Source organism: Gopherus flavomarginatus, chromosome 2 (assembly GCF_025201925.1).
Source record: "Gopherus flavomarginatus isolate rGopFla2 chromosome 2, rGopFla2.mat.asm, whole genome shotgun sequence".
Lineage (NCBI taxonomy): Eukaryota > Metazoa > Chordata > Testudines > Testudinidae > Gopherus > Gopherus flavomarginatus.
This window is the reverse complement of record NC_066618.1, coordinates 298,858,301-298,877,816: the sequence shown is the minus strand read 5'-3', so window position 1 is coordinate 298,877,816 and position 19,516 is coordinate 298,858,301. Positions and strand designations below refer to the sequence as shown.

General features: G+C 56.0%; 1 protein-coding gene across 1 annotated transcript in view; it reads right to left on the bottom strand.

Moving 5' to 3' along the window:
- LOC127045083 (1-phosphatidylinositol 4,5-bisphosphate phosphodiesterase gamma-1-like) overlaps window positions 1-19,516 on the bottom strand; it is an 85,854-nt gene that overhangs the window by 11,048 nt on the left and 55,290 nt on the right. Inside the window, exons 10-27 of the mRNA XM_050940595.1 lie at window positions 19,210-19,328; window positions 17,306-17,391; window positions 16,152-16,272; window positions 15,295-15,463; window positions 14,649-14,768; window positions 14,057-14,164; window positions 13,224-13,411; window positions 11,809-12,009; window positions 10,473-10,592; window positions 9,394-9,577; window positions 8,357-8,434; window positions 6,906-7,009; window positions 5,297-5,393; window positions 4,428-4,494; window positions 2,775-2,938; window positions 1,996-2,092; window positions 1,320-1,544; window positions 508-656 (exon numbers count right to left, since the gene is read on the bottom strand). Of these exons, the coding sequence (XP_050796552.1) occupies window positions 508-656; window positions 1,320-1,544; window positions 1,996-2,092; window positions 2,775-2,938; window positions 4,428-4,494; window positions 5,297-5,393; window positions 6,906-7,009; window positions 8,357-8,434; window positions 9,394-9,577; window positions 10,473-10,592; window positions 11,809-12,009; window positions 13,224-13,411; window positions 14,057-14,164; window positions 14,649-14,768; window positions 15,295-15,463; window positions 16,152-16,272; window positions 17,306-17,391; window positions 19,210-19,328 (2,397 nt within the window). The remainder of the gene's footprint in view (window positions 1-507; window positions 657-1,319; window positions 1,545-1,995; window positions 2,093-2,774; window positions 2,939-4,427; window positions 4,495-5,296; window positions 5,394-6,905; window positions 7,010-8,356; window positions 8,435-9,393; window positions 9,578-10,472; window positions 10,593-11,808; window positions 12,010-13,223; window positions 13,412-14,056; window positions 14,165-14,648; window positions 14,769-15,294; window positions 15,464-16,151; window positions 16,273-17,305; window positions 17,392-19,209; window positions 19,329-19,516) is intronic.

Here is a 19,516-nt window from a genome sequence, read left to right as displayed (position 1 = left end):
TATAGGGAGGAGGGGGGTCACACAAGCAGGGAAGTAGAGTCTGTGTGTGTGTAGGGAGGAAGGGGGTCACACAAGCAGGGAAGTAGAGTCTGTATATATATATGGGGATTTCCCCCTACAGGATGGAACCAGAACTGCTCAGCTGTGTGTCATAGGCTGTATACTGCTAACACCCAACAGAGATTCTCCTTGTGCTCAAGCACTGGGGCCTCCTGTGATTCTGGAGCAGGCTTTGAGCTCCCTGCCTGTGAGGGTGGAAGGGGTCATTGCACAGTGAAATATATTTCTCTGTCATTGTCGCCTGTGTCGACACTGCCCTCTGTTACCCCCATGCGGCCAAATTGGCTGCAGTGGGGTTCTATGGGTGTGACGGACATGAGGATTTGGCCAACGACATTAATATATGAAAGAAACAGACATTAAGTGATTGATGGGCCTGAGGCGACAGGTCCCAGGATGTGGGTCTCTTGGTCCCTCCTCCAAGTCCTAGGCTGGTCTCTCACTTACCTGGAGCTGCACGGTGATGGGTTCCACAATCTTCAGGCTGCTCTTGTCAAAGGGGTCAAACATGTCGTCCCTCATGATGTCTGGCTGCAGGACATAACCGCTGCGGCCTCCCAGCATGAACAGGGCCTGGTTCAACTGCATTGGTTTATCTGGAAAAAGCCCAAAGGTAGCAAACAATCAGCACATGGAAAGAGACATGGGAACATTCAAAGGGGCAAAAACCAATCAGCACGCGGAGAGAGACACCAGAACATTCAAAGGGACAAAAACCAATCAGCACATGGAGAATGGGAGACAGGAATAATCCAAGTGGCAATGACCAATGAGCTGGGGGAGAAGCCCATGTGGGGCCAGAGGCAGCGCAGAGGCACGAGGTCTCCGTGTGGTGTGGAGGCATGTAGGGCATTGTGTAGAAGGCCCTGCCCCTGGCAGTGCTGTTGGTTGGGGGAGCTAATCCCCTCACTTCTGTCACACAGAGGCCATGCCTTGTGCCCTGATGGAAGACAGTGCCGCAATCTCCACAAATGACACCTTGCAGTGCGTTCTGAGCCCTGGGTGGGAACAGCCTGTATAGTGGATGGAACCACCTGGGGTTGCTGGCAATTATGTCAGGCTGGCTCTTGGTCACATGACTGCAGGGTCTTACTTAAGGAAGCCGTTCAGCTGTGGGATTGTCTCCTCAGGGAAGGGAGGGGAGCCCCATTGCTCAGGACATTCAAAGCTGGCTGGGCAAAGCACCTCACGCTATGTGAAAGGGAATGGATCTGTGTCCGAACTGCCCCGTGCCCACTGGTATGGGGCTGGAGAGTTACCGGGGGTCTGGAAGTTAAGGGCCACCAGCTGGCTGCCGCAGATCCACATGGGCAGCGGGTCATAGTTGGAGGAGTCCAGGCGCTGGCCCTTGGGGTAGACGCGGCTGAGCTGGCGCCGGTTGTACTGCAGGAACTTCTTGCCCTTGCTGCGGTTGGCGTACTTCTCGGCCTTGGTCTCGGGGAAGGAGGACATGTCCCGATAGCAAGCCTTGTCTGTGCCGATCTCTGCAGGGACAATGGGCATGGTCGGTGGATGGCCACCAGAGGCCCTCGCTAGGGACGTATCAGGGTGCTCTGGAGTCTGGCACATCAGTGATGCCCACTGAGGACAGTTGTACCCTAGGCTGGCAGTCCCCACCATGAGCTTTCCTCTGCCTGAACTTAGGGCACAGCCTCCACATGGGGCCCACTGCCCACCTACCACTGCCCTTGCTATGGAGCTCGGCTGCTCTGAATCCTGGCGTGGAGAGGGGTGGCTGGCTGGAGGGCCTAGGGCTGGGCAGTTCTGCTGGGGACTAGAGCTGGCTGGGACAGCCGTGGGCTCAGGCAGGGCCTGGAGGGAGCAGCTGTTTGGATGGGTGGGAAGGATCTTCCCGGGGCCTGTCTGCTTCCCATCCACACTGGCAACACCCCTCGGAGGGCTCAGGCAGTGATGCAGCAGCAGCTGGGGCCTTACTCTCTTCGTCAAATGGCACCGGGCGGCAGTAAACGACCAGCTCGGAGAGCTCCAGGGCGATCTTCTTCCTCCGCTCCATGATCTTCCCCTCTTGCATCTGCGCAGGGAAAGGCAGGCACTCAGGTCACTGCCCAGAACGCAGAGAGGCCACAGGAACATGAGCCACTGACACACCCCACACAAACGGCGTGGCAGAGCCTGTCTGTTAGGGCTGGACACCATGTCTTCACCCGTGGCAGGGATGTTTCAGGGGAACCACTGAGTCCTACAAAGCAGCCCATGCTCACACTCCCCTTCCAGACAGAGGTGCATCCTCTGGAGACTACAGGTCCCAGGATTCTGTGCTCCAAAATGAACCACACAGCCTTCCACTGGGATTGCTTTGGAGGAATGCATGCTGGGAACTGTAGTTTTCAAGGGCTGCACCTCCATAGTCAGGATGATGGTGGCTACATCCTCCTTCATTTAATGGATCCCTTCAGTTGCCAACAGATCCCCGAATGGGCAAAGTGTGGGCATTACCCCTTAGCTTTAGTGCTCACTGTATCTCGGACCCAAGCATCAAGGTAAGCTAGAGCCTGAGGGAGTGGAGCTGCACCCCCCCCAGACAGGGAGTGGGGAACGCTCTGCCTTCCTGGGTGCCCTGGCACCCCCCAAAGTGAGCCCCAGCCCCCACCTTTGTGAGGCACATTGGTCCTGGCCTAGATGTTTGTTAGGGTCACTCTAATGGCGACAGTGAACGCCACTGACACTCAAAGCAGACGGCTCCTTTCACTCACCCTGGCATCTGCGTTCTGTGTGGCCTCCCGGATCTTGGCCACCCAGTCGCTGAGTTCCTCTTGTGTGTCTGCAGCCACGTCCAGTGATTGGGACGGGTGGGACATCTGCTGGGAATGGATGGTGAAGACAAATGGTTTGGAGCTCCTCCCGTCTTTGGAGATAACTATAAGGACATCAGAGGGGGCTTTACTTGGAGAGATTCCCAATGGACAGCTCCGTGGAGCAAAGGACCCCTCCAGGGTCCTGCTCTCCAATCTGCTGCACACGGGGGGTGGAGTGGGGCTCGGCTTCTTCCTCTGACGCAACATCGCCGCTGGCAGAGCGTCAGAACCTAGCGTGAAACCTGGTCTTCTGTCGCCCTGTGCAGCCCTGCGCTACCCAGGGCGCGTGGGCCAGCTGATTGACGCAGGGTACGATTCCTGACTCACCTCCCAGTGGTGTCACTCACACCATGGGAAACCGGGGGAGGAAAGAGGGCAAAAGGCTCTTAGCCTGACCTCCCTCTTATTCACCTCAAGCCAAGAGGGACACAGGAGGCTCTGCATCTCACAGCCTGTCTCAGGAGGTCCTGAGTTCCCTCAATGTCCTCTGCCTTCCATGGGGCTGACAGTGCTCAGCACCCCCAGGACTGGGCCCTAAAGCCCTGCCAGTTCACCGGAGAGGGCCACAGCCCTGATGCAACTTGCTCGGATCTACCGCCTAGGAAAGGGATGGGAGCTGCCAGGGAATGGGCTGGGCCTTCAGCTCAGGCCAGTTAAGCTGTAGTAAAGGCCATTCAGCAAATCTGCCTCTGGGGTGGATTCAGCTTCCCCCCTAAGGCTTGGGGTGCTCAGCACCGACTGTCGGCTTCACCTCTCCTTGTGAATCCCCTTCCTTCTAAGTCCCGATTGCTAGGACAAATGGGGGCCATGAGATAGCAGCTCCCTTGCAGCCAGGCCTCGGGCTGGGCCACAGCTAGGAGAGCCGCAGCCAGTCACATGGGAGCACGGGCTGGCCATGGGCTCTTTCCCAGAAGCTCGGAAGTCACTGCCATCCTTCGCAGAGATGCCTGCTACAAAGCTCTGGAGAGACAAGGGCACTCCAGAGCCTGCTTTTTGGGGCGCAGTAAAGGCATTGCCTACCTCCCTTTGGATCACTTTACACAGTACTCCACAGCCCCACTCACAGGAAACCCCCCACAACTCATTAAACTGAGGGATCCAAGGTAGAAATCCAGCCAGGAGGGAACAGGTTTAGACCCCCCCAGACCTCATTTAATAATGATGATAATACCCAGCTTCTATAGAAAATTCTACCCATAGCTCTCCATAAAGGAGGTCAGTATCCCCATTGTATAAATGGGGAAACTGAGGGATAGAGCAGGTGAATTGACTTGCCCAGTTGCAGAGCTAGGAATAGAACCCAGCTCTCCAGAGTTCCAGTCTGGTGCTCTATTCACTAGACTGAACTGCCTCCAGATGGGCAGCTGCACAAATCACCCAGCCAGGTGCTCCAGGCAGGAGTGGCACCCATGCAAAAGGTGAATACTCCAAACGCTGCTCCTGTTAGAAGAGGTTTCTGTCTCCAGCAGTGTCTCATGGTTAAATACTCTCCTCCCAAAACGATACATTCCAGAACCTCTCACTCCGCCGGTGACAGTTACAGACACTCACCTACATGGCAGGACGGTACGTCAATGAACCCTTTCAGGAAGTTCCCCAGGGGGCTGTTTTCTGCTGACTGGAAGAGAAGAAGAGATGGGGCAGAGAAAGACCAGTTACCAAGAGAAATAGAGACAGACCTCTGCTTTCAGGCCAGTCTTGGCCTTTCTCCTGCTGTATTTGCGGTACTGAGCGGAGGGGCTGGAAAGCAGTAGTCAGGAGAGTTTCCGATCTAACCCTCTCGTCTGAGTTGCTCTGAAGGGTCGGCTTTCTGGGTAGAGGTTTTCCAGGATGGGTCCCTAGACCCTGCCTAAGCTTGAGCAAAATCATTGCAGCTATTTTTGAGTAAAGCAAAGGTGGGGAAATCCACTTCTCCCATTTATCAAGCAGGTTTTAAACAGGGCTGTATCGGACGGTGGAGAGAGACACCAAGGCGGGAGAGGAATCATTCAGGGGGTTGCAGTTTGAGGTGGTGAGATGAACTTCAGAAGGAAAGAAGGCTGCTGGGACGGAGCACTGCATGCTGGAAGCTGTAGTTTCCTTGGGCCCCTACTCGACACTAAAGGTGAGGGTGGTTAGAATTCTCAGCATCACTTGGGCTCCAGGTAGAGTGACCAGACAGCAAATGTGAAAAATCAGGACAGGGGATTGGGGGTAATAGGAGCATATATAAGAAAAAGACCTAAAAATTGGGACTGTCCCTATAAAATAGGGACATCTGGTCACCCTAGCTCCAGGGAAGTTGGCAACGTGGCCAGGTTTGGTGCCTGTGGCTTCTTAGCAACAGGGGCGGCTTGTCAGTGGTGTTCAGGACAGCTGAATGGGTCCCTCAGATTGTGGTGGAAAGTGGGGAAAGAAGCCAGCATGGGGGCTAAACTCACAGCCTCGTCCTGCTCCTGTCCCAGCATGTTCATGATCTCCTCCACGTAGTTGGCTGGGAACCACAGCTGCTTCTTGCCCCCGTAGTCTCCCCGCCACCTAGAAGGGGTAACAGGAACAAGGCAAGCACACTGACTCAGGGGTTCTAGGGATGTGAACACTGCACGCAATGTCAGGGGAACAGGGAAACAGAAAAGGAGCCATTAAAACACGTCTCAGCAACACGCACAGGGCATGCAATTCCCGTAGCCACCTGGAGCAGCAGCAGAAGCCGGGGTGACGTCTGCTGAACTCCACTCTGCAGGAAGCCTGGCGCATAGAGCAGGGCACAGAGAACCGCTGGAGGGTTTGGTTGCCTGGTAACCGGCCAGCTGTCCCGTGGTTAGAGCAGGGACATGGGGGAGTCAGGATTCCTGGTTTCCATTGCTGGTTCTGCTTGCATGCCCTGGGCATGTCACTTCTCCTAACTGCTTCACTTCTGCCATCTGCCATGACTTCTACCCAGGGCTGTGAGTCTTAACAAGCGCTTAGGAGGGGCCAGAGAAGGGCAGAGATTTAACACAAGTGTGGGCTCTCGGGGCTGCCCTACACTACACAGGTAGGTAGGCTTAAGTACATCACTCCAGACTGTGAAAAACATCACGCTCTGGGTGGTGTAATGAGGCCAACCTAAGCCCTAGCGCTGACACCAACTGGTGATGGAGGAATTCTTCTCCCGACCTAGCTACTGCCTCTCGGAGAGGGGGATTAACGACAGCAGGGGAAGAGCCCCTCCCATCGCTGGAGCAAGTGTCTGCACTGCAGCTGTGTCGCTGCAGCCCTTCTAGTGTAGACACACCCTCAGTCTCAGGCTGAATCAGCACTTGATGGGTCACAGGTGATGGGCCCGTGGAGTGGAAGCTGCAGGCTGGCCTCCCCTGGTCCACCCTCCGCAGGTGGCTCAGGGGACTGATGAGCGTGGAGCGTTTCCCGTTAGCATTTGTGCCAGCAGGGAGTGAAGGAGCCAGAGGAGCTCGGTCCTGGCGAGGGCAGCGTAGCTCCACCACAAGATATTCACAGCAGGCATATGGCACAGCTGTCCCTAACTGGGCAGAGCACTGGGCATGTCAGGGATCCGGCGTCCCATCAGATGTCCCGGAAGGTAAGTAGGAAGAAGGACTCCACCTTGCTGGTAGAGAGCATCTGGGGCCGTTTGTGGCATGTGGGTTGCACCACTGGTGTTCTTTCAGCTCTGGAAAAAGAACCCCTCCTCGGGCCCAGCCCCGCAGGCTAGGACGCAGATGGCCCCCACGAGAAAAAGGGGGATCTCCTGACAGGTCAGTAATTTGGGTGATGAGCTGGCCAGGACTGAGCCAACAAGGAGACACCCAGCTGCTCATGAGCAGAGGAAAGTCCTTGGGAGAGGAGCGTCTCCCCAGAGCAATCAGACAAAGCGACATCAGACGCCTCGTGTTATCCTGAGCCGTGGTTTTTCTTCTTGACTCCACAGTGCCCTGGCCCCACTGCGATCTGATAAGAAAGGCCTTTCTAGGCAGGGGACCCCTCCTCCGGGACAGCCAGGCAGTGCCAGGAGAGGAGTGGACCCCTGACCTGACAGGAGGGAGAACTCACCAGCCTCCATCCTGCTTGTCCACGTTGTGGATGATGGCCTGTTTGCAGAACGAGAGCTCGTCTTCCCGCTGGGCTTTGTAATCGTAGAGGGCCTTCACCGTACACTGGGGAGCAGAGCAGAGACACACTAACCTTAGCAGTTACGCGCCCAGCATTCCTGGGCAGGGAACGCTGCAGAAGAAAAACTGTAAAGGAATATAAAGTAGCTCCCCAGGCCTTGATCTCAGGTAACCGAGGACTCTCTCAATATATATATCATGAGTGTCGACAAACTATTTAGGTGGGCGATAATGCAGCTGGAAGCAGCCATATTGTCAACCCAATCCCCTGTGTCCAGACAGAAGCATCAGTGCTGCTGGCAGAGACAGAGAACCACAGATTTCCACAGCTCTTCTAGGGGCACGTCAAAGGTTTTTCCACTGTCTCTCCAGACAGGTTTGGGGGAAGAGAAGGACAAAGCTTGAGTGGGGGCAGAGTGGGTGCCGGGAGTCTCTGCCGGCCGCTCCGATGGCATGCCTGCCATGGTACAGGTCAGCAGGCCATGCTCCTTGTTGGGATAATCATCAAGGGCCTGACCTGCCGCAGTTCCCATTGGGACTGTGTAGGGAGAATGGGAGGCAGATTCAGGCCCTAAGGTGGCAGCTGCTCTGGCTTACAGAGCTGCCAAGAGAGCAGGGGAGATTCTGCAACATCTCCAGATCTTCACAGCAGTCTCCTGGTCTAACGCACAGACTCTGTGTCACTGCCATCTACGGCACCAGGAAAGTCCGATTTCCTTTTCAACGTTGCAAACGGTTTTGAATATAACCAGAAAAGAGCTCCCTTTGGGCGAACGTGTCCCGTGTTTGGTCTCGGCCCAAGGGTTCGCTTGTTGGGAGAGGAAGTTTAAGGTGCAGTGGTGCCCTGAAAAGTGATTTGATAAGTGCCCCCAGGGGGCTCCATGTTTATTCTCTCACTGACACCAGATCCAGCCTGCGCTGCTATAAATAAAGAGCTGTTTTTTCTAGCTACTAGTGCTGAAAATGCCGCCCGGGATCTGAGAGTCAGGCTGGGTCTTTCTGGTCCCTGCATCACCAACTAAAGATTCTGCCATCGGAGCTCCGCTACTGTAACAGTTCTGCAGGTGAGCTGGAATAGACTCCTGCTCTCGCGCTCCAAGCCGCACCGGCTCTGCAGGGCTCACCGACAGAGAAGGGATCCAGTGTAACCCTTTCAAGTGAACGCTGAGTGTCAAACGCCTGGGTCTGCAGACAGGAGTGGATGCCATGGGCACAGAATGACGGGACATGCAGGCTGCAGTTCCCAGGATGGCTGAGTGACTGCTGGGAGTCCCAGACACTTCTTGAACTGGCAGCAAGTCGGAACAAAGTATCATCAATCCCTCTCCCCCTCTTCCCACCCTCTCTGTGCCACGCAGCCCTGGGGGGAGTCCCCGGTTCATGCTCTCTTACCCTGGCCATTGGCATCTTGTTGGCCTCCACGTAGAAGTGAGGGGTTCGCACTTCATACAGGGCTCCATAGTCCAGCTCCTGCAAAGGACAGGTGGCAGCGGTAACATGGGAGGCAAGCCCACAAGCTTCCCCCCTTCCCCCTCTCCTGGGGGCAGAGGAAGCAACCTGTGTACATCCCCACTAGAAAAGAGGAAATGTGAATAGAAGGTTCCTTAATGGAGCTAGAGAGCAGGCTGAGAGCTCCCCCGTCATGGGATAGGGGCACTCCCTTTCGTACCCCTAGGCTATGTCAGGCAACTGGGGTCAGTCCAGAAAGATCTGTCTCTTCCCCGCTTTCCTGTGTGTCACACCTTGATTACAACCTCCAAAGTGGCCCCTAGCATCAAGCCAGAGCACTGCATGCTGGGAGATCAGGAGCGGTGCCAGGGTTTTTGGCGCCCTAGGCGCAGGGCCAGCTCACCGGTCCCGCAGCTCCGGTAGACCTGCCGCAGGCATCCCTGTGCACGGTCCACTGGTCCCGCGGCTCCGGTGGACCTGCCGCAGGCGTCCTTGTGCACGGTCCACTGGTCCTGCGGCTCCGGTAGACCTGCTGCAGGCGTCCCTGTGCACGGTCCACTGGTCCTGCGGCTCCGGTGGACCTGCCGCAGGTGTGCTTGCGGATGCTCCACTGGAACCGCGGGACCAGTGGAGGTCCACCGGAGCAGTCTGCCGCCCTCCCAAATCCTGGTGCCCTAGGCGACCACCTAGGTCGCCTAAATGGAAGCGCCAGCCCTGTGGGAGATGTAGTCTGCACATGCTACACCTCTGCATAAGGATTAGAGCACTGGCAATCTGATTAGCCAGTCCCTGGGACTCTGAGCAACTTACCAATGCAACCCCTGAGCAAAGTTTAGGGACCCCAGGATGCAGCCAAGTTTGGCTTTTCCAAGATTCTGTGGGGTGGCCATAAAGCGCCCCCATATTCACCACACTGCCCAGCTGCATTGCCCCTCTTCCCCAACGCCCTCTGTGGGATTCCCCTGCCCCCCAGGACTCACAGCAGTGCCCATCTTCTCCAGTGTCTCCTCGTTGATGGGGTAGCGGAGTTTCATCTTGCGGTAGAGCGGGTGCTTCTCGTAGTAGCTCACCAGATCCACCAGGCTCTCGAACTCAGCGGAGCTGCCCAGCATGAAGAGCCGGCCCTCCTGCTGGATGCGGCAATGCTTGATCTTGCCCTCCGCTCTGTTAACAACACAGCCCAAAGGGCACATGAGGAGGGGCTGGGTGGGGAGGCCGGGGGGGGGCGTGCCTTCTGTTTTTACAAACTGCAGAGGGGAATCATTTCACCCACCCTGAGATGCAGCCACCTCTAGGGTGGACGGCAGCAACTGGGGAACAGCGCACAGCAGCACTGCACAGCAGTTCAGGAAAGGAACGAAGAAGATCCCCGTGTCCAAGTGGCTTATCGTGGGAGGTTTCATCCCAGTGGGAAGGCAGCCAGGACACTGGGGTAACATCCTGACTTACAGTAAGTTCCATGGGGGTATCTAATGACTAGAGCAAGAGCTCACTTTTCCATGCAATCTACAAGATGGCACGACTGCCTACAGCACGCCAGGTATGTCTACCCTGCAGTTAGACACCCGTGGCTGGCCCGTGCCAGCTGATACGGGCGGGTGGGGCTGTTTAATTGCAGAGTAGATGTTCCAGCTTCAGTTGGTGCCCTGCGAGGTGGGAGGGTCCCAGAATGTCTACACTGCAATTAACAGCCTGAGTCAGCTGGCATGGGCCAGCCAGGGGTGTCTAACTGCAGTGCAGACAAACTCAGCCAGTCCTGAGGGAAGGGAAGAGGAGCCCTAGTGACTCATCAACACAACTTCCTGCAGCACCAGCTTTCCTTGAAGGTCCCCGTCCCAGAACCCATCCAGCCCAACTGTGCTCAGCTAATGAGACTGGAGAAAATCATGTGCAAGCACATGGCAGGGCACGGGGCTGGGAGGAGAGATAGCAATGGCTACACGCTGTGGCCTTTCAGTCCAGCAGGTCACCAGGGAAACAAGTCTGCTGCTTCTCAGCTCAGGCCCCAGTGACGGGTTTGGCCGACTGGCCAGCTCGACCCTGGGGAGCTCACACTCACCTGAAGGAGATAGCATAGGAGTTGGGCTCATTGCGTTTGCGCAGCAGGAAGGCTCCATCCCGGGGCACCCTCATCAGCATGTGCTCGGCCTGCAGGCGGGACAGGTTGGCATGGTACCACCTGGGCCAGGAAAGTATACACAGCAGGATCAATGCATCATCTGGACCCTGTGCCATGGCATTGACTCAGCAAATGAGAGAGGGGCCGACTCTTTTCAATCTCCTAGTCCAGGAGTGGCCAACCTGTGGCTCCAAAGCCACGTGCGGCTCTTCAGAAGTTAATATGCGGCTCCTTGTATTGGCACCGACTCCGGGAGTGCAGCTACAGGTGCCAGCTTTCCAATGTGCTGGGAGGTGCTCACTGCTCCACCCCTGGCTCTGCCACAGGCCCTGCCCTCACTGCACCACTTCCCCCCCACCCGAGCCTGCCGTGCCCTCACTCTTCCCCCTCCCCATCCCCGCAAAGCCTCCTGCACGTCACGAAACAGCTGATTGGGAGGTGGGGGGGAGGCGCTGATCAATAGGGCTGCTAGTGGGCGGGAGGTGCTGGGTGCAGGATGGGGGAGCTGATGGGGAGCTGCTGACATATTACTGTGGCTCTCTGGCAATGTACATTGGTAAATCCTGGCTCCTTCTCAGGCTCAGGAGCATGGGAGTCCAGTTCTGGTTCTCCACTCTCCAGGGGCCCCAGGGACACGTCCGATCTCTTGCCTGTATTAATGTACCAGCTGAGTGTCTAGGTGTGAGACCTGCTCTTGTGTGTGTATCTATTGCACTAGGAATCAGGTCTGCTCAAACATGCGGATGCACACCCATGGATGTGTGCACTCCCCATGATGCCCGTGTGCTGTTCTGCTGGCGACCACAGTCTTGGCTATATGTGGCCTGAGGTTATTTACATGTGAAACCCCCATTCCCCATTGGTATCCCCAGGGAATAAGCAGGCTGAGGGAACACCTAGTTCCCTGGGGCTTGCAGGGGTCGTTTCCTCTACAAAAAATGGCCACTGCTGGGGCTATAGGCCAGAATCTCCCCCCATCCAGGCTCCTGCCCCAGAGCTTGATGTGGTGCCTCACTGACACCCCATAACAGAATAGTTCCACTGGTGACAGTGCCTCAGTCAAAGAGGAAGTGCAGCCCCAGTGACACCTCATCTCCGGCAGGGGGTGCTGGATCCGGGCTGCATGGTTCAGCAGAGGGTGCTCGCTGGAGAGGCGGGGAGAAAAGCAAGGCAAAAAGGAGAGAGGCGCTGTGTGGAGACGACCAAGGGCCAGAAGGACAGGAAGAGGAGCAGAACAAAGGGGAGAGGGGAAAGGGAGGAGAGGTGACACACTCACTCTTTGCTCTCGTGGGCATTGGGCTGCGGCACAGGGTCTGTGAGCCTCATCTCAAACTCGTTGCACCGCAGTGGCACCTCGCGGTAGTGGCAGATCAGGCTGTAGAGGCTGTCGAACACCAGGTTGTCCGTCAAGTAGAACTTGGTGGTGCCGGCTTCCTGCCGGGAGTGGATACGGCAGTGCTGGACTCGGCTGGACCGCCTGCAGCGGGGACAAGAAGGGATCAGCAGGGTCAAGCACAAGCCCACATCTCCCTGCGGCTGCCCAAGCCGGGCGCACAGTGGATGGGGGGAAATGACCGGACAGCAAAGAACTCTGCACCAGTCCTGGTGGGGTGTGGGGAGATGACCGGACAGCAAAGGACATTCTGAGTCACAACGCGGGGTTTGGATCGAGACTCCCAGCATTCGGGGGTTGGATCTGGGCTTCAGTTCGGCTTGATACTGAGATAGCAGCCAGCCAGTCGGACGGAGGGTGACCAGACATCAAGTGTGAAAAATCAAGATGGGGTGGGGGGGGGTAATAGGTGCCTATATGAGAAAAAGCCCCAAATTTTGGGACTGTCCCTATAAAATAGGGACATCTGGTCACCCTAGCCAGGCCATCCATACAGGGATGTTGGAGCAATACACTGGCTTAGACAGTGTGACCATGTTGTCCCCTAGTGGATGGTGTAGGCAACTATCCCAGCTGGTCGCTCACAGCTAATGGTGCTATTTTCAATCCAACAGCAGTGGGGGCGTGTGGTTTGGCTGTCTGCTCCTGGCTGATGCAGATGGGAGCTGCAGGTATATGGCTGTTGTCCTTTATATTGGCTCAGGGCTTTGGGTCAGGCCCACCTCCCCCTCACTGGGGCTTTCCCACGTGGAATCTATAAATGCCAGACCGCTAGGTCCTAACTCAGGCAGAAGCCTCTGAAGTCAATGGGAGTGCGGACTGTAATCCTGAGCCGCACTGGGAGGCCATCACCACGCCCCAAGAAGCACCGATCATCAGCCATCGCGGGGCTGGGGAATGATGTTGCAGACAGGCCTGGGAACCGCAGCCCTCAGTAGAGCCACATAACTGGGATAGCAGCAGGGCAAGCATCCCTCCTCGACCCCACCCTGACAGGCCACCTCTGAGGAGCCCAGTCTCCGGGATCTATTCGGGTCTCAGCCTCGCTGCTAGGCTGCCAATGAGGGAGAGGATCAATGCCCCTTCTGATGGCTCCCGAGACTAGTCCAGTAGGAACCGGACTGAGGCCCACCAGCTTGTTTCACAGAGATGGCTGCTATCATCAGATGGTAGAAGTTTTCCACCGCTACCACCTCGGACTGAAGGGAAACTGAGTCCCCAGTGTGAGGGGATCACTGGTGCTGGAGGCAGAGGAGATCCTGTGCCCCAGTACGGAGGTTGCAGCAGGAGGCTCCTACCAGAAGGAGAGGGTGTAATCTCCCACAAAGGTCTCGCTCTCCCGCACCAGGAAGGTGCCGTCCTTCCCACCCGTCTCAGTGCAGTACTCGTGCAGCAGCTTCTCAGCGATCTGGCGCCCGTCACGCCCCCCGCCCAGCTTCCCGTGAAACCACTTCTCGCTGAAGTGCAGCTCGTTGTTGTTAAACTCCTGGAGAGGTGCAGAGCCCGAGGACGAGATGGGCGGGGCAAGGAGAGACCAGAGAAATCCATGGGGGAGAGAAAGAAGGAAAGAGAGACAGTGGGTTTGGTGTCATGTCCTTAATCACTTTGGCCACCACTGGGGTGGAGCACAGCAGCAGTCTAACAGCGCACAACAATGCTGCCCAACAGTTTAGGGCAGGTAGTGAAGGTTCTCATGTCCCACTGAACCTGCCTGGGGATCTAGTCGGCAAAAGTTAATAGCCCCAACCGGAATCTGAGCAGGACCCTGAGGTTAATACCCTGCCTTGTGAAAAGTGAAGTGGGATATTTAATGGCCAGGAGTGGTCAGGACCTTGGTTCTGCATCTCTTACAAAAACACACATCTGTGCCCCTAACACAATTGGTTTAGCACTATCGGTGAAGGGCACCTCTCTGCTGGGTAACTAATACTAGCACCTGGGCTCTTCTTGGCCAGCTCCTCTCCAAGCATTGACCTGGTCGAACCCTCCTTAGCTGGTGAGCTGGGGCAGAAGCACAACTCAAAGGGGTACATGCAGCTGGAGGTACTTGGGTGGCTCTGTAGGTGAATCCTGAAGGTCTCTGAAGCACCGTCTTCCCCCAAATCCACACCTTTTCTCCCCACAAACACACCTCTTTTTGTTCCACCTCTTCCTCATCCTCGTTGGACTGGTAGCGGGACGTCTCCTCGGAGTAATAGATCTTGTTGCTTGTCAGCACAAAGTAATGTGGGCTCCAGGTCTACCGAGGAGAAAGGAGCATCAGAACCAGGCAGCAAGAAAGCTGGGGAGTGGGTACAGGGCAGGGAGGTGGCCAAGGATGTCAGCACCTGCCAGAGATCACAGCTGCTTGCATTGCAGGCATGTGAGTTCACCCCATGCTTCTTGCTGATGCCCCAGTAACCCATGGCCAGAACGTGTGTTGTGTTTCCACTCCAGTAAGTAGTCCACTAGAGGATACCAGCCTATTACTGCTAATGGGTAACGGAGTCCCTTCTTTAGCTTACATGGCAGAGGTCTGTGATGAAGGTCCAGGGTTCAAGCCCTCCTAATGACCCATGGAGGGGATGGGACTGTGATACCTCCTTCCCCACTGCTGGAATCCAAGCATTGGTATTCCAGCCTGCACCGTGAGGCCCAGTTCCTGGTTCCACTTGCAATCTATAGCCCCTTCCCTTGGCTGTTAGTTCTGGAAAGGGAGACCGAAGCCTGGGCAAGGTTCTCACATGGTCAATGGGGTCCTCAAGGTACAGGATGCCGTTCTTGATGGAGTTGCTGATGTCATTCTCCGAGTAACTGGCCGTGGAGACTTCTTCGTAAAGGTTCCCTTCCACCAGCTTCTTGTGCTAGGGAGCGGGAGAGCAAACCAGAGAGAGGAGAACTCACACAGTTAGACTGACCCTTGACCTGTGCTACCAGCTCCCGAGCCTGTGTCCTGTCTGCCATGGTGGATGTGTAACATCACTCAGCCAGGGCAGTGAAATGACTGGTCAGTTTCACTTCCTGTTTACAACTGGTTTAACTTCCTGGTTCTCCTGGCCCAATGCTGCTGCTGTTTGGGTTCACGGTACCATGGGCAAAGGAGTCTGTTCTGGGAGCAAAAATGACTTAAATGAATGTGAGTGGCCAGGGCTGGTGGTTAGGTTTCATCTGGGAGGGAGATTCCCATGCATCTTTGTACTTTAGAGCTAGAGGCGGAGAAAGCTCACCCCAGTATGTTCCTGTCACCCCCAAACTACAGGGCTCTCCCATGAGCTACCCCTGCCCACACCAGGGCAAGGCTGGTGTGTACAGTTCTTGTACTGCCTTCCTCTGGACAGTAACAGAGAAGGACTGGGGGAATGGGAAGAGGACAGGCCCTAAGTGCTGCACCTTGATGAGGATTTTCTTCTTGAGCTGGGTGGGGGAAGGCAACTCATCGGCGTTGATGTCCACTGGCTTGGTGAGCAGCATGTCCCCAAAGACCTTCTTGAAGTGAGAGGCCATGTTCCTCTGCTGGACGATGCTGCAGTGGTCCTCGATGGAGAGGATGATGGGGAACCTGGGGTGGGGGGGGTGGGAAAGGAAAGGCTAGATCATTCAGAATAGCAACCAAGAAAAGGCTCCAGATCACGCGCCTGCTCCTAGTGTAGCCAGGGGCAAAACTAATAGGGTAGGGCCCCAAATGGGCTAACAGGAACTCAGAGATCCATGGGACAATCTGATAGAGACCTTGGTGTAGGGAAAGCTGGATTAGGGCAGAACCCTTGAAGATGGGGAACACTCAGTAAATCAGGGTGTGACACACTCAACCTGGGAGTGCTCTGCAGGGAATTTATCCAGGCCTTGGAATGGGCAGTGCAGCAGGGAACATGTCCAGACCCAGCAATAGGTTCTCACGATAAATACAGAACCAGTGAGTGCTGACCAGGATAAACAGGGAATATCTGGCTGCCACACATGATTAAACAGGTTTCACCCTGGTCTCTAATAGTTGCAGACAGGCTTAAGCCCTGAAGCAGGAGGTTTCCATATCATTGTTACCATTAACTATGAGAACTCTGGATATTCTTGTTATCCATATAAATGTCCAATCCCTTTTTGAATCCTGCTAAGTTCAAGGCCTCAATGGCTTCCTGTGGCCATGAGTTCCACAGTCTCATTACATGTGACAAGCTTCATGCCCTTTAGCAGTTCCTAAGCAGCAAAGGGGTGACAAAGCCCCTGCAGTGCAGTGGGGTGGTCCTTACTCAGAGGTCACGAAGGCGTGTTCCTTGATGGTGTGCAGGACATCCAGGAATTTGATTTTGGAGGTGAGTGTGTGTCCGTGGTAGATGATTGGCAGGTCGTCTGGACCATCCCAACAGTCCACTGAGGGCAGAGATGGTTGAGTTGTTAACACTCCCCCCACGTGCATGATCATTTATCCCCATACCCCACACACGTTCCTGAGGGACTATGTCCTAGCTCCTTCCTTTCCTGCACAGAGTGGAATGGACAACACCACCTCTACAGCCCATGGCCACTGCACATGCACCGGCCCCAAGCGTCACTGTGGAGTTGTGCACACTTCATTGTCGCACCAGTACATGGCCACTTCACGGGTGGACAAAGGGGTAGAAAACACACTGGCATTCACCTCTGAGACGCCAGGTAACAGCACATGCTGTTATCTCAGTTAGCAGTGTCAAATGGGACTTAGCTAGTGAAAGAGGCTGTGGGATTGGATGGAGGTCTGCCTGCCATTGATATGAAGGGACGGCAAGATCGCAAGGGTTCACCAGGTGGACTGAATGATCCTCAGCTGAGGGCCCATTGGGTTGTAGATCCCAAGGCCTGAAGGGACCATTGCGACCATCTGGTATGAGCTTCTGCACAGCACAGGCCAGAGAACCTCAGCTGGTGATTCCTGCATCTGGTGGATTTTAAACTTCTCCCCAGGTTGCCCCAGAGGACAACGACTCAACATAACATGTCTCATGTTTCCAGGGTACCAGAAGGATCCCAGTACAATTCACCAAGAATTGCTGTAGCCACATCTGGGGTGAGATCGGGAGGCTGTTTGACACCGAAGTGTAAGACAGAAAAGTGGGGGCAATTTAAAGGAACTACCCATCACAGGATGTGGCCGAGGCACTGGGCTCAGACCCAGACATTTGTCCGAAGTGCCGAGGGAGTTTTGGGGAGTGGTCAGGAACTTGGTTTTAGAGATTCCCCCAAAGGATGCTGACTGCAATGGTAACTTGTGTGGGGAGGGGTGGCATCACCAGTATCATTTCCTGCTGCCCTTTGGCGGTCCCCCACATAGTCACTGAGCGGCACTCATGCTACTCAGCTCATGCAGTCGGACCAGCTCACAGCCGCTGCCAGCAGCCCGGCCCCCGGCAAGGATCAGCTCACTCACGCTCTATGCAGCGGCAGCCCATCCGGAGGCAGCGAGCGTAAGCTTCCAGCGAGGACTCACTGGAGAACTGGTCCCCAGTCAGATACCTGCAAAGGGAGCGAGAGGGCCTCTGAATCACCAGCACCGCCTGGAGGGGGGCCAGACTGCAGCGCCTGGGGGTGGGACTGGGAGGCCTGAAGGAAGTGGTGCAGCTGCAAATCATGTGGCTCCCAGTCTATCTCAGGGAGCAGCCACTGCAGAGGGTGGGTGTCCAGGCAGCCACCAGGCCCGCCACAGACGGCGTGCCAGGGGAGCTGCCTGGTTCCTTACCATGCCTGGCAGCTTAGTGCAGGCAGGGCCTTGCTGTTTCAAGGGCACCTCGCTCTGAACCCAAGGCCTGGATCCCATCAGATGTCAGTGTTTGCTGTCCCGTGGAAGCCCTACTCCTGCCACTGCTGCCTGGGCTCGGGAGACCCATCCGAGGCCCAAAGCCACAGGGCCAGGCCCACAGCAGGTGTAAATAGGCAGAGCTGCATTGGAGCCAATGGGCCACATCCCCAGCCGGTGTAAATGAGCAGAGCTCCATTGGAGCCAATGGGACAGATCCCCGGCTGGTGTAAATGGGCAGAGTTCCATTGGAGACAGTGGGACAGATCCCCGGCTGGTGTAAATGGGCAGAGCTCCATTGGGGTCAGTGGGACAGATCCCCAGCTGGTGTAAATAGGCAGAGCTCCATTGGAGCCAATGGGCCAGATCCCCAGCTGGTGTAAATGAGCAGAGCTCCATTGGAGCCAATGGGACAGATCCCCGGCTGGTGTAAATGGGCAGAGCTCCATTGGAGACAGTGGGACAGATCCCCGGCTGGTGTAAATGGGCAGAGCTCCATTGGGGTCAGTGGGACAGATCCCCAGCTGGTGTAAATAGGCAGAGCTCCATTGGAGCCAATGGGCCAGATCCCCAGCTGGTGTAAATGAGCAGAGCTCCATTGGAGCCAATGGGACAGATCCCCGGCTGGTGTAAATGGGCAGAGCTCCATTGGAGACAGTGGGACAGATCCCCGGCTGGTGTAAATGGGCAGAGCTCCATTGGGGTCAGTGGGTCAGATCCCTGGCTGGTGTAAATGGGCAGAGCTCCATTGGAGTCAGTGGGACAGATCCCCGGCTGGTGTAAATGGGCAGAGCTCCATTGGGGTCAGGGGGCCAGATTCCCGACTGGTGTAAATGGGCAAAGCTCCATTGGAGCCAGTGGGACAGATCCCCGGCTGGTGTAAATGAGCAGAGCTCCCTTGGAGCCAATGGGACAGATCCCCGGCTGGTGTAAATGGGCAGAGCTCCATTGGAGTCAGTGGGACAGATCCCCGGCTGGTGTAAATGGGCAGAGCTCCTTTGGAGCCAATGGGACAGATCCCCGGCTGGTGTAAATGGGCAGAGCTCCATTGGAGCCAATGGGACAGATCCCCGGCTGGTGTAAATGGGCAGAGCTCCATTGGAGCCAATGGGACAGATCCCCGGCTGATGTAAATGAGCAGCGCTCCATTGGAGCCAATGGGCAGAGCTCTGTTGAAGCCAATGGAGTTATGCTGGTTTAGTCCAGCCGAGACACTGGCCCATGTTTTCCAGTACCTGCTTACAAGGAAATGTCCAGGAATCCCACGTCCTAGATGAACAGAGAAGTGGGGTAACCCCTGCAGAACTCCCAGGGGAGGCTAAAGGGAAATCCCCCCTCCCTCCGGTCACTATTGCATCGCAGGCCAGAGCCCTTCTGGAGCTCTAACACCAGACTAGTGGCTCCCCAAGTGTGCAGAATAGCTTCTAGGGCTGCGGTGGGAGGCACCCGTTCCGCTCAGAATCAAACAGGTTGTGCTGCTTTATCTTCGCCCCACCATGCTGGGGGCCCTTCGTCGGTGGGCTGACCCAAGCTCTTACGTATTGTGGGAGGAGGAGATCCAGTAGTGGGACAGCGGGTAGTTCATCTCCTCTGGGACCACCCGCTCGTACTTGGCGTCCATGACCATGTTTTCCCTGGAGAACAGGTACGTCAGAAACTGAGGACAGAAAGAAAGCTGGTTAGAGCAACACGAGGAGGGGTCAGGCTTCAGGACACCGTGGGTCACCTCAGGCAAGGGGGAGAGATGGGCGTGGGGCCAAAGCACTAATAGGAGTGGGGAAAGGGAGAGAAGTTGGTGGAGAAGACCTGCCAGCAGCAGAGGACGAGCTGAGGAACACAGTCCAG